The sequence below is a fragment of the Cylas formicarius genome, unplaced genomic scaffold, assembly GCF_029955315.1.
Source record: "Cylas formicarius isolate icCylForm1 unplaced genomic scaffold, icCylForm1.1 PGA_scaffold_6__28_contigs__length_40554024, whole genome shotgun sequence".
Taxonomy (NCBI): Eukaryota; Metazoa; Arthropoda; class Insecta; order Coleoptera; family Brentidae; genus Cylas; species Cylas formicarius.
Window position 1 is genome coordinate 4826331 of NW_026844347.1, and position 15147 is coordinate 4841477.

The following is a 15147-nucleotide window of genomic DNA, read 5'->3' on the forward strand; positions in this document are numbered from 1 at the left end:
ATGGTCGTTTTTGTGTACTCTAGTACTATTATTTTTTCCAGTATTTTTTGCTGCTTTTTAGAACAAGACTTAGAAGCCAATAAAACTTTGTTGGTAACTTTTTTAAACAATATTATACTTCCCCGTAAGTATTTTAGCACGCTTTGATTTACGTAGAATCCAGCACAGGACACGAGTACAGAATATAAATGAATATTGGAATAATATCTAACGGTATGTAATACCGTTTAAAATAAATAAATAAAACTAAAACGTCCTTGCTCTTTAAAATCAAAACATTATAATAGTATTGTCAACACACATTGCTTAGATAGTAACCAAAATTAACAATAGTATGCCACATCTGATGCCAAATTGGCTTCCCCGGTCTCTTGATGACCAAAACCGAAATGAACCCAATATTATCTTGCATTTGTCGCCTGGCTTGGTTTTGGGATGGCTTTATCTAGATAACAAACATTTTATCGTGTGAGATTAAACGGTGGATAACATTTTCTGGTTCAGTGGGGTTCAAAGTCAAGGCTATCTTTTGTGTTAAGAGAATGCTGAATCATGTCGGATCAACATTTTGTGCGTAGTAATGTTGGGTTATAGGTTATGCATTTGATTACTGTAAAAAGAAATAAGTTTCGTTTTACGGTCTTTATCTACGGATTTCGAATTTTTGACGCTAATCTAATTTGACAAGATATACTGGGTGGTCCAATAGAAGAGAAATTGAAAATTAACCTATATGCTACGAGATCAATTTGCAGTCTTTAAGAGGATTAAACGGTTTTAAGCCGTATCTTAAAAAATACAAATTTCTCACTATTTTTCGCTTTTGTAAAAACGTTCTTAAGGCAATTTTTGTAAAAAATCGAATGAAATCCTTATTTTTTTGCCCTTGACGGTTGGACGGACCTATTTTACCTAAACTGCTTTGAAATAAATATCATTTATTTATTGGATAATAGGAAATCACCAAGTTAAAGTTTTGGTGAACCGAAATTAAACTCATTAAGTTGAAGTCACAAATAAATTACTCAACCGTAGGCAGTACAATGTTATATATTCAATTGCCGTATTTTCAACAATTGGTATTTCCTATGAAAACTATCCAATTTGGACAATGCTATAAGGGTGTTATTTATCATTTATCGACATACACTATATTGCGGCTATTAAAACTTTCATACATTTAGTGTGAATATATTTACTTGGCAAATGCAAAGAGGGGGGAGGGACTTTGAACAAAACAAATAATTTCCCTTTCTTTCCGTTCGTCACTAATGGATCCGATAAATAACAGCGGAAAATAATCCTTAAACAACCTAAACGATATGAAAATTAACATAGTTAATTATAATGGGACATTGGAAATTAAGTAATTGTTTCTTTTTTGCGTGTTTTTGCCTAAGTCGGTAACAATAGTTTCAACTTGACATGCTACTGTCATACACAACTTTAATACTTAAATAATGTTTGTAATGTCTACAAAGTAATTAATTTAAAATACTAGGGACTTATTCGAAATAACAATGACAACGAAGAACCCTGTCAGTTTGTCTAATGCCACAATTTATTTTATAAATGCTACCAACGTAATTAATTTAAGTAAAGTACGTGTATGAAGTTAGTATGACCAGCAAATTGCAAATAGTTCGATTTGGAAAATTTTTTTGCTGCTGGATAGATCTCTAAAAAATGCACTAGAATCTGGTTTTGCTTACTCCTTCAACTTAAAGTCATGGTCAACTGAGACTATTTAACAAAAGAGAAAGAAGTACTATTACGGATTTTAAAAAAATATATAATTGGCAACGAATTCTTATTCAGTAGTACTTAGAACCCAACTATACTAATTTTGACAATGTTTGAATACACTTAAGGCTGCACATCGTTGTAAAATCTTTGATTAAATGAAATATATAAAAATATATATAAAGTAGTACCCAATAGCCTATTTCTTCTTTTCATCCGCACCATAAAGTTTTACAAGTCTAATCACTTGTCAGTATCTAGGTACTTTTATGATAGACCTTGCTGATAATTTCAATGACAAAAGGGAGTCTCGCCCCTCTCTTAATTGCACATACACTTGCAAATGTCTAGGTGATTATAAAACGAAAATTGTATGTCTCTAATTAGGTACCACCTTGGTTGTCTCATTGTCTACGTAAACTCACGCAGTTTAAAGTAAGCATTCTGGGGGGGCAATTGCCAGTTCCCGAAATAAAGATCTCATAAATTATATTTCATTCCTTAATGCCAGGGAGTAATAAAATGTAAATTTGCAATAACGGTGATCATTAAACTTCGATTTATGAAGGCACCACCATATCATAGGGGTGGGCGACGACAGTACATGCAGGCTGTGTTTAAAAGAGGAGAAAACTCTAATCAGCGCATAACTAGATCGCAGCAGATTAATTTAGGAGTTTAATTCAATGAGCCTAAACTCAACACGAAAGACGTACTGTACATCGTTGAGGGTGCAAGCCTCTTCTAGGGAGGGAAATGAAGACGTGCGGGCATAATGGATAAAAAGTTCTGAATGTAGCGTCCTGACCAAGGACAGGAAAGCACCGCAGATAGAATAGGAAGAAAATAGATGAATTGCAATTAATATTATGATTTTTTAAAAATCTACTATTTGTCCAGATTAGTCAAATAAAATTTAGTCGCTGGACTCAATGTCCCTTATTTTAAAAGTACTATTATGCCTTGCTACAAACCATTTTATTCGACCCCAACACTTCATTGGGGTTTAATTCATAGTGATATTTCGTTTTGAACCGATTTCATCCACGACAAATTTCTCACATAGAGGTTTACTAAATTTTGTAATCTTCATTGTATATCTTTTCAGTATATCTTTCTCAAATTGCTTTTCATTTAAACTAACCAAAAATAATTCCAGTCATATTCGAATACATTTCAACTATTTTTACAACTCCCAATGTTGAGTTTTGGTGGTGATGAGTTTTGAACTTACACCGAATATATTTTTTTTCAAACACAGTTTTTTAATGCGTTTCTCAGCAACAAATTAACGTAATTAATATTCACTCTGGGGATCCTTGATAATCATCGTAGGTACAATACTATCGCGCATTTCCAAAATAATCCAAAAGTGATTTTAATACAACTTTATTTCTATATAATTATATACAGGGAGAATTATAAATAATTGGAAATATTTTAACTGTAGAATCCGGATAATAAAAAAAATATAAAAAAGAAAAATTACATGTTAGCCCGGTATTTTCAAACTATTTGACGTATCTCTGTTACACTCGGAGAGAAGTGTTACGTTTCTAGTTAAAGTTAAACCTAAAGCTGCCCAATTATATTGATGTCAATAAGTAAACATTTTGTTACAATGTAACTAACAAAGCATATTTAATAATACGAAACTATTATAAAACACATTTTATCTAAGTTAAATCTTAATAGTTTGAACTCGAGATTCTAGATTTTTGACGAATCATATTTGGTTACTCTGTCCTTGATTAGCGAAATGAAACATTTTCGAAATCGGAGTTTGATCGTAACATTCCAATCATTACCACTAAGTACTTATTTCTGCAAAAACAGAGAGTCTTAATAGGATATTCGTGCAAAGAGTCGGTGGAACTAATATTTCAATGTCCAAGGACTTGCAAATTATAGCTTATTTATGGATTTAGTACCTAGCAATTAGGTAAAATGTTAAAAGAGTTACATATTTTTTGTTATTAAAACGTTGTTGACTATAACAACAGACCTTGAAAAAATCCGATGCAATTTACGAATGTTTTGCTTCGAAACGGTGGTAGATGCCCAAATAATAACCAGCTTGGTTGCATTCATTCATTGCATATTATCGAAATTACTAACTAAACATGTTAAAGAGACCAAGAAAAATTATAGATATGCTTCGGTCTGCTAACATAATTTCTGACATAAATAATTATATATATAAAAAATACGTATTTTTTTATAGGAATTGAAAAATGCGATAAAATAAAGGGTTAAGAAGTATTTCCAAAGGTTCAAATTTTTGCCAGTTATAATTTTCCCATACCACATCAGAGTGTAACACTTTTTATATGGTTTTGTTTTATATTTCAGCATATACCATAAACCTATAATGTTTTCGCATCCTTTTTATCTTATTTGACGACGACTGTTAGTCAGGATCTGTAATCAACAGGCAACAATCTTCAAAATATTGATTCTAAGAATAATATTAAATATTTCAAACCCAATGTTCGATCTTAGGTATGCGATAAAAAAAGCTGCTCTCACCGGTGGTACCTTGAAGACACTCCAACTCAATTGTGTAATCCCAACAGTCCAAAGAATTCAAGTTGGAGTGGCCCTGGGTTTCCGTATCCCTGCTCATGGTTTACGCGAACTTTTACACACGAATTTAATATAACGCAATGACTATTACATCACGATTGCCGAAGCGCGCGATGGACCTCGGACGTACCTCGACGGCGGTCATCGAGAATCGCCGGTCAGCTGTTCCACCTGTGTGGACCGACGACGTAACGGCGCGTGAATGAACAAATGGAGCCAAGCTTACGGACTGAAATGAATGTTCTCCGGAGTAAAAGCAAAGTTTGTTTTGCCGCTGGGGGACGTAGTGGAACGAGTAGTCGAACAGGTACAGGTAGGGAAGTTCAATAGACGCATTCGAACCTGCTGGTTTTAGCTTTATCGGGTGCGATAAGGTAATAGAGATAAAAGGTGTCGAAGGTAATATTTTATTAGTCGTAATGTAAACCGATCGTATTTACGATTACGGGTTCGTTTGTTTTTAATTAACCGGATTTGGAGAACGATTCATTAATTTGATCGGTGGCACATTCGGGTAACTGACAGCTATTTGTTACTGGATGGAATATTTATATTAGGATTTATTATCAAATTTGCGCAAAAAAATGCAATTTTAAAAGATATAAATGTGTATGTAATATGTTGTTTTAGACAGGTTTAAAAAATCAAATTGAGCAACCGTCAAGATGTTGGGGAGGTAGTATAAGTGCTCAAAATTGTCAGCGAAATATCTCTCAAACACTGCACATGAAGCAACGAACAGCAGGCACTGAACATGAAATTTAGGGCGTCCAAAAGAATTAATTAGTATGGACTGCAAAATTTGAGAATATACTTATGTCGATGGGGGACACCCGCCGAAAATTTCTTTCTAAAAATCTTTATTGATTTCGAATATGAACACCTACCTAAAGAGTATAAAACACTAGCTCCGAAATAACAATTACGATAATAATTATCAACTCCTAAATTACGGTTATACATATAACAAAATAATTATTTACTAGAAAAACAGATTTTTCTGGATAACTTTTTAGGTTCATTTTCAGGATTGCAAGACAATATTAATAGTTTTAATTATTTATATTATATAAATTATTATTATTGTTAATATTATATAATATATTATTATTTGGATGGCTATGAAGAATTTAGCTGCATATTGCACAGGTCTGTAGAAATTCACATTATTTTACTCCAGTCCAAATACAAATTATTTATACTTTTTATAAAGTAATTATTTGCAGTACAATAGTTTGTTAATTAATTGCTTTTTTCTTGCTTACCAATTGAGTTATAGTTTAAAAGTGTTTTGAATATTTTATTTTGTGTTACTTGCATCTTCCCAACAGCAGTTTTATTGCATGTTCCCCAAATAAATATTAAATAACGAAAATGAGTTGTTCGAATATAATCACCTAGATTAAAATAGTTACATTTAATTTTAAATTTATGCTTGACTTGTAGAGCAGAATTTGGTGTGAAAATTCAATATTGTTCTCGGAGATTTTCGCTTTATTTCTTATATGTTACCATATATTTTGAAATTATGATACATATTATCAAAATTATAAAAATTATAGATATTCTTCGTTCTGTTAGCATAATTTCTGACATAAATAATGAAATATCTTTTATATATATATATATATATATATATATATATATATATATATATATATATATATATATATATATATATATATATATATATATATATATATATATATATATATATATATATATAATTATTTTTCCTAGGAATTGAAAAATGCGATAATATAAAGGGTTAAGAAGTATTTAAATAGGTTTACATTTTTGCCAGTTATAATTTTCCCATACCACATCGACGAAATTCAAAGTGTAACACTTTTTATATGGTTCTGTATCCTTTTTATCTTATTTGACGACGACTGTTAGTCAGGATCTGTAACCAAAAGGCAACAATCTTCAAAATATTGATTCTAAGAATAATATTAAAAATTTTATTTCTAATACGTTAAATATTTCAAACCCAATGTTCGATCTTTGGTACGATATTCTTTATCTTATTTATTAATCAATTTGACTCTATAGATTCCAATGCTCTATTTAGAGCTTTCGCGGATAATGTTTAGTCTTTACTTTTAGATAGCTCTGATTGAGTTTTGGAGAGCGATTAATTAATTAAAATCAGTGTTAAAAAATCGAAAACTTGATTCACATTTATTTTTCCAATTTTGACGTAAGACTACGATATGGTGTTTGTGTTTGGAGTTGGTCAAACCTCACTATTATTAGCAAAAAAGCTGGAAAGTCAAAATGTCATAGTTGTTGTTTCAAAAAAATTAAAGTTTTAACTGTACCGTCTTTGTTTCTTTTTTTTATTTAATTTCATTACTAGAAAGTAGTCCTAACTCCCGTACAAATATATTCAAATCGAAATTGGCTTTCCGTTCTCCTCGAAATGAAAAGACGCGCAAATCTTTAAAGCGTTTCAAAAATATGTTAAAAGGCTTTTTATTAGAAAAAACTTTCTATCGTGTAAAAGTCAGAAATAAGAAAGAAAAGTTAAGAATAACCTACGCAGCCCAATAAATGAAAAGAACTTTAAATATATAATCGAAATAAATTAGAATTGTTAACTCATTTTTGAATACTACTTAGAATCATATGACACGGAGATATCTTTGATAGTCAAAGTTTTCATCTTACTTTTTCACGAAGAACGAGAGAAATAGCTATCGAAAAACAAGAAAATTGTATTTCAAACGTCTGGTATATCGCATATCATCTCTACTCTACAAGATAATTAGCTTAAACGTCAGGTTGTAATAAGTTACGTGCGTGGGATTTACACTGCAGGAAAAAAAAAACAAAAGCTTCCATAGCAGTGGTATGTAAAAAGTCATATCTCGTACCGGCTGTTCCGAATACCAAGTGAGTAAAGCAAAATAGAAACAATAATATATTGGGTGGAACAAAATTATCAAAGTATAACTTTCACTTTTCATGAAAGACATTATACTAAGTTTCAAAGCGATTTCGGCAGAAATATCCCCAATTTTCTTTTCAAATTGTTAGTTCAGATTATATTTAATGTAATAATGCCACCAACTTACCTTATTCGGTTTTTATCATAAATATCATGGCAAAATTGAAGCCCATTTAAAAAAATATATATTCACTTGTTATTCGGTTTCAACCAATTCGATCAGTTGAAAATATACTACAACTTCAATAATTTAACTGATTTCATTAATGAAGAGGTAACAGCGGCGACTTGACCGATTATAGAAATTTTACAAGTTCAACTTGTTATAGAGAGTGTCACAGACAGTGCCGTTCGCTAGATATTCTGAGCAAAAAACTCAAGCAGTGGAAACAAAAGGAGAACCTATAAACTGTTTGTGTAGCTTAAGGCGATTCAATTAACCTATTTGTTAAACATAAATACATGATAAATTGCCTGGAAAATGGTTAAATCGTCCAATTATTCTTTACATTTCAGATTGAGTTATCGGTGTACATGTAATTACAAATCGTCAAACCAAACAAATATTTGTCGGTCGGTTTAGTGAACAACTCTTCATAGGGTAATGTTTCAAGCCTCATAATAAAGCGAATCTGCAAAATAGTACATCCTAATATAATATATATATATATATATATATATATATATATATATATATATATATATATATATATATATATATATATATATATATATATACCGGAAATCATATATGACATTTTTATATGTTATGACCACTTCGCATTTATTATTAGCACTTCAGTCGAGGTCAAAATGTAAAACTTCGGAAGTGGCATTGAAGAAACTGATTATTTTGACCGGTTAATAAAACAAAATATTAAATTAAATTAAAATATATTAATTAAAAAAATGCTTAAGTGCATTCAAATTTTCAAAGAAACATCAACTTTAAAATTTATATTCTTTTTTGTAAATGCTGTTTCAACTTTGAACTGAACAAAGTGGAGTTGCTCAAATGTCGAGTATTTTGGCAAATAAGCAAATTTCGGAAAATAAGCAAATCAGTTAGACCAGATGCTTGATCTCGAACTCGAATTTAGTAGTTTCACAAGACTATTTTAAATTTAATTTTTCTAAATATTTCAATTTCTATTTTTACTTTTATTACATATATTAAATAAAACGAGACATTACTGATTTTTTTTCAAAAAAATTGCAACTTTTTTGCTCTTCAAGTACACCCTGCAAGTGCCGACCCTACTTATGAAGTTTGTCAATCAAGTTGTGGTTAGCAATGTCTATAACAAACAAATGCAGGAAGCGTATATAATTACACCAAAAACAACACGAATTAAAGTTTTTAGAGATAAATCCAATGCCGCAACCAATGTGTGAAATTTTATAATATACAGTTATATAATGATGAATTTAGATTAAGCTCTCAAGTTTTATCTACGCATTTTAATTTTAATTAGTGCTGCAATTCTTACCACAAAAGGTTCCGGACGAATTCCCTAAATTTTTTTAATGACTTGTTCTGTATTCTTTTTCCCAGAACTCAGTTCTTACGTGCTTATTTGAAATCACTATATGTATATATGTATAGTATGGCCAGTCTAAAAAAGAATGCATATTAATAACAATTTTCCGTTAGAATATTAAACAAATTCTAGTAATTTACGAAATTTAAATTATTGCAATACACATACTTTTTCAGTTTTAGTTTTCTGAAGTTCTTACTTAATGCATTTGCGAATGATTTTTATTTTTGTCTTATTATTTTTGCTTTATTTTGCTCAAAAAAAGCGGAGACCGTGGCAACGGAAACGGGAGCTTTATTTAAGAATACGTTTCTAAGTCAGCGCAAAAAAAAAACAATTTACAGAACGATAAAAATAGACGCAACCCGAAAAATAGTCGAAATGTAATGTTTCTAATACCTCTAGATACTTTTACAACAAACCACGGCATTCGATAGATGCCTTTCAAAGATTTCAAGTCGTTGGCCATTTCATGTACCTGGGTTCATATATTAGGAACACGGTTTCAAGTCAGGGTGACATCTGAAGGAGAGTAGGAATGGCAGAAGTGTAGTCGACGACCTAGGGTCTTGAAAGAGAGATCTATTACGAAAAACACTAAAATGAAACTAGTTCAATCTTTGATCTTGTCTATCTTTCGGTATGATGTTGAAACGTGGACGATTAAAGCAGCAGAGAGAAAAAGGATTGATGATTTCGTGGTGCTGGAGGCGTATGCTTCGAATCCTATGCACTGCTCGCAGGTCGAACAAGTTAATCCTTAGGGAACTGAACATCTGCAATAGATCACCTGCCTTGGGAGAATAATAAGATTTTTAGGACACATCGCGCGTAAAGACGATAACAACTTGGAGAGGCTGATAGTTTCGGGAAACACAGAATGACGAAGGTCTAGAGGGAGTTCACCAACCCGGTGGACTGATCAGATCCAAAAAACCACCGACACTTCGTTCTACAATTCTGTAAATATAGCCCAGGATTGAAGTTAATGGAAAGAGATAACGGCAAAAGTTGTCAGTGATAACGATTCTCAGTAAGAGAGAGAGAAAGACGAGAAAGACAGATGGAATATTCAAGCAATAGGAAACTTGAACTAAACTTTAATTTGAAAAATATTGCTTATAGTAAAAGTAAGTTTTTTAAACTAACGGAAAATACTAATTTTAAAGTATATTGGCATTGATAACTTGAAAGTGTTTTTTATTTTATATATATCAGGAAGTCATTCCCATGGAGACTGCCATAGCAAGGGTGCAAGTTAGAAGAGTTAAAAAGGGACACCTGAACATAATGTTAACAAAAAACGATGGCTTTTATTTTCTGGTAGATGAATAAAAAGTTTATCTGGCCTTTTATGGGTTGTACTTAAACACGATGGCACGATTTGAAATATTGTTTTTGTATTGCTTCCATAAGCACTAATACAAACTAGCGTAGATTATATATAAACACACCTTTACAAGAGCCAAAAATAAACGTATATAATATAATTCTCGGCCTATAATCTGAGAATAACACTATAACATGTTTCCGTATCGATCGAAAAGCAGCGGTATGAGGTCATGAACATCCAGCACGTTTAGTGTCGTTTAAAAGGAATAACCGCGTGTCACAACTTGAATTATTTATTGCACTTTAAATATTGGGTTTTGAGTTTTGATATTTGGTATGTTCAAGTTCTCTATTGTAGAAATGTGCGGTGATGAGAAAATGGAGTTCGATTTGACTTTTACCTTATTGTTTGAAGGGTTCAGAAAAAATTAATAAGCTCAACAAGACAATTTCCAAGAATCCCATTAAAATATAATAGTTTATCCTGTAAGTGAAGGTATGCCAGAGATCAACAAACTTATATGTACACCAGATAAAAAAATATCTTAACTTATAATATAATATAATATGTAATATATCTTAGAGTATAATCCAAGGCCACCATGCCTCCGGATATGACCTAATGGATCTTAACAAAACTCTAACAAGTCCTTGGTTTTAGTCCACTAATAATTGAAAATCTTAGGAATATATGTCCTTATTGTAAAAGCAATGATTCATTATCTTGATCTAAGATAAGAAAAAATATATATTAGTTCACCATTAATTGAAAAATCGCAATCTTGATTCAAATAGGCATGATTTTTTAAAATCTTTTTAAAGGTATCTTGATAGAAATAAATAAATGCTCTTGTGATAAATCTTGCAGTAAGCTAATTTTACAAAAATATTTACGTCGATTTAAGAATTTAAATTGTCACTCACAATTTTTTAATGAAAGTAGATTTTTCAATGAATAAAAAACAATACCCTTTGCAAAAAATTACGATACAGTCTTGTGTTTTCCTTTTCTTTTAGTTTTAGTTAGTTTCAACTCTCTAGCTTTTAGATAATAGATAAACACGCTAAATTTTGATGCTCCTCGGGTGGCTATGATATTTTCGTAAGGATGGGAAAGATACTTTTTATAAATCTTCTGGATTTCTTCCAGCGTCGGTTTTTGTTGAGTCGAACTAGCTAACATTTCCTGAATCATCCTGTTGGCTTGTTCAGAGTTTGACTGAAACTGAATGATCTTCCGCACATGCTTCTAAATTTCCGCCACTAATCTGCATTTTGCGCCATTTTCTGGATAAACAGTGATCTCCACACATTTAACTTATCTTTCCAACGCTGCTAGGTCTTATTGGCTGAAAACGAGACTTCAAATAACAGCACCTGCGCATATTAAATTGCAACATCTGAAATTTCTTTCGTCAATTATTACATCATCTTGATATAAATACATATTATATGAAGTCCTGGTGCACTAATTTGATCAATCCCACAGGCCTATTGCGCCTCGTGGATAGAACTCCCAACATTTTCATCAAATTTAGTGATTCCACATAAACGATGACAGCCCCCAGAGTTGTCGCCGAAATATTAAAAAAAAAACAATTAAAAACTGGTGTAAAAACTATATTTGAATAAAACTTAAATTACCTCAAACTTAACTACCCTTAAATTGCACAAACATTGGTTTTAGAGAATACAACATAGTAGTGAAATATCGCCAATACACTCGTTTTTAGTTTCGTTTAGGAGTATGTGGATTTTTCCTATATTAACAAAATATGCTCATATAAAAAATATGCTCATATAACAACCAAATCTCCACGAAAACGGTCAAATTAAAACTAAACTAAAAAAAATATCACACCAAAAAATTACCAGCTAAAAATATTTGAAATTGCGAAATTTTGCGTGTTCAGCAAAATCTTTCGCATTTATTTAATTTTTTTATTTTGTCGGTGTTTTGTTAGGATTGTTTTTTTTTATCCTCATAGCTGCTACACACACATGAATTTATGCTTAAAAGCATGATTTTAAAATTTAACAAGAATCCGACAAATTTGCACGCTGGAAGAAACAAATTGAATATAACGCGGGCTATAGCTTGTTTCTTAATGCGAGAGAATAATAAGATGTAAATTTACAAGGACAGGAATCATTAAACAGGGTGGACAACTTGAAGGTTATATTGTAAATTAAATTGTAATCATGTATCATAAATTCCATATTTCCGTTTATAAGACCTAAAGTGAATGAAAGTTATCTGCCAGCGGCATTACTACGGGTACTTTATTAGACAACTAAATATAATGACAATTATACAAGATTATAATTATAGAGATGGACAGAAAATTTAGATATTAATTATTTTTAAGATCAAGTAAATGAAAAACTTTTTAAAGAAGTAAGAGTAATATAAAAATTGATAAATTGTAATAAACATTACAATTAAAAAAAATCTTCTATTTACAATACGTTTCAAGTATTTGTTCAAACCTGAATGTCGAGTTTTGGTGGCGAAGAGGTTTGACCACACTCCCTTCTGTAAGAAAAGGGTTCCGGATGTTTTCGGAGCTTTTACCGCACGGCTTGAATTTTGACGTTTGTCAATTCTGACAGTGAACTTAGTGAACGTATTCGTGTTGTTTTCCGAAAATGTACTCAAAAACTAACGGTCGTAGAAAAATTAAAGCATGATAAAATTTTTAAGTCACTCATTTATTGAACATTCGCTCTGCACGTGCCAAATAAACTCGTGATTCAAATGCCGTTTACTGCATTTAATGCACAATATACTATTCCTATTTTTTGAAATTGAAATTTTACTAATCCGAACAAATTTTGGCAACAACAATAACTAAAACAGTAATTTTATAGACAGGGGTAGGTCAACTACCTGTCTGTCTACCCTTGACAATCACCATAATCGTCTCACGCATTAAGAAACAGAGAATACCACTAAATAATCAAACGTGCCACGCCTACTTGCCGCCCATAATGGAAGAGTTATTTTAAGAAATCAACTAATCGGGCATTATTTAGGTATTTCGAAACTGCATCCAGCGGGCCACGATCCCGCCGGTTTTAAGACAAATGAATGGCAGAGAATTGAAGAGTTGTGAAATCCGTAACAGGGCACCCACGATCGCTTCTAGCGCACGACTCTCATGATAGGTGCGCAACCAAATGCCAAACGAACTGTGGGTGTTTTTCACATGATTCGCTTTGCGATTCTTACCACCGAGCAATTACCAAACGCCTTTTTTCTTTATTCAAAACGAGAAGTACCGAATCTAAAATAGCTTTCAGTCGATGTAATAAGAATTTCTCTCGTCTTAACGTGTACTTAGATCTCGCTTTCCGGTATTTCGTTAGAATCGTTCAATTTTTCCCCATACACCGATTCCCACTTATATCGGCGTCTAAACCTCTTTATTATATTTACTGCCAATTATAAATGGCATTGTGGGAACTGAATTTCTCCTCAAACGGGGTTTGAGCGCATGAATACGAATAATAACCGACTAAGCCATGAATCGGGTTTTATTCCTATTTTAGAATAGTATTTGTATACAAAAATGCATATTGATATCGCTTCTTTTGTGTTCTTCGGTAAAAGTTTTTCAGGTGAGAAGTAGATAATATCAAAGGAAATGAATTGAAGTGTCAGCCGTCTAGGAGTTTAAAAAACTGTATCACGACAGTAACATTTTCCCAACGAAATGAAATGAGGTGAATTGCAGCACGTCCGTAACTTGAGACACTTTTTTCTGTGAATGATATTTTTAACTTTTGTTCTATCGAATATATTTGTCGCAGATTCTGGGGTTTTATACGGAAAAGCTTACGAAAAAAACGTTATCGCCATTTTGTTGTTTATGCTTAAGACCCTCAGCCAGCCTTTTTGCAAATAAATAGCATAACTACCAAGTTGCTAACCAATTTAATTTTCTTTGTGAAAACACCAATATCATGGAACAACAGATGTTCATAAAATTTATTTTTAAGATACTTTTTGGTTTTGCACTTTTTGGGCAAGCATATTTCAGCAAAAAAGTCGTCACTAGTTTGAAGTCATCTTAATTTGTGACTTTGTATACTATTACTTCCATCGATTATAGCGGTTATAACGAAATAAGATTAAAAAAAAATTAAGTCGTTCTAAACCATGCCTATATGTTTACTGAAATTTAAAATATTCCTTGTCCTATTTCTAGCAATAAAACACAAATTAACACACGACTTATCGGACTATAATGAAAACGATGTTTTGAAATGTGAGAGCTGCGAATCGTCTCCGTTCTGGTATTATTTCACTTTTTATAGTTTTTGTAACGGCTTATTATGAATATTATGGGAAGCGATGTCAAAGGTGATTTTTTATCTATATAATTTATGCTCTTGAACTACTATGAAATGGAAATTATATGCTTACCTGCATATCCTGGTGTCTTAAACGCAACGGATTTATGTTAAACAGGAACTGAGAAGGCTTTTAATTGAACAAGTTAAATTCGAAGAGATGATGTGCCACAGTGCATTTATAAAATTCGAATAAATGCGTTGCCGAAACACATGGCATACACCAATTACACAATTAAACACACCATAATTAATTGGAATATTGTAGTCGGATCGATTTTGTGTCTAGATTCTACGCAAAACACAAGTTTGGGTTACTTTTTAAAATTTAGATATTCTTGCACTTCCTCTTGCCTGTTACATCATTTTAAATGTTTTTGAGTTTTAAAAAGCTTAATAGTGTTTATGTTGATATAAATATCTTTTTTTTTTCGAAGCAGTTGCATAGAAAATGTAGGCATTTTAAATGATATTTCAAAAAAAAATTCTGTATAAATAAGAACTAAAAGTTCAGATTTTCAAGAAATTATATATATTCACATGACAACTGTTTCGACAACGCCGTGTCTTTATCAAAAGTAAAAACCACCTCAGTTCAAAATTTCTGTATTTTTATGTAGGTATTTTTTGTATTTT

General features: G+C 31.5%; 1 protein-coding gene across 4 annotated transcripts in view; it reads right to left on the reverse strand.

Annotated features, from left to right (window-relative positions):
• The window catches only part of LOC132703348 (cerebellar degeneration-related protein 2-like), a 111519-nt gene that overhangs the window by 16966 nt on the left and 79406 nt on the right, over positions 1-15147 (reverse strand). Inside the window, exon 1 of one of the 4 annotated variants that reach the window (XM_060672538.1) lies at positions 4282-4582. The exons of 2 other annotated variants lie outside the window; for them this stretch is intronic. In XM_060672538.1, the coding sequence (XP_060528521.1) occupies positions 4282-4369 (88 nt within the window). In that variant the 5' untranslated portion in view covers positions 4370-4582. Of the gene's footprint in view, positions 1-4272; positions 4583-15147 lie in introns of those variants that run through there. One more of the 4 variants, XM_060672537.1, reaches the window with a different exon arrangement.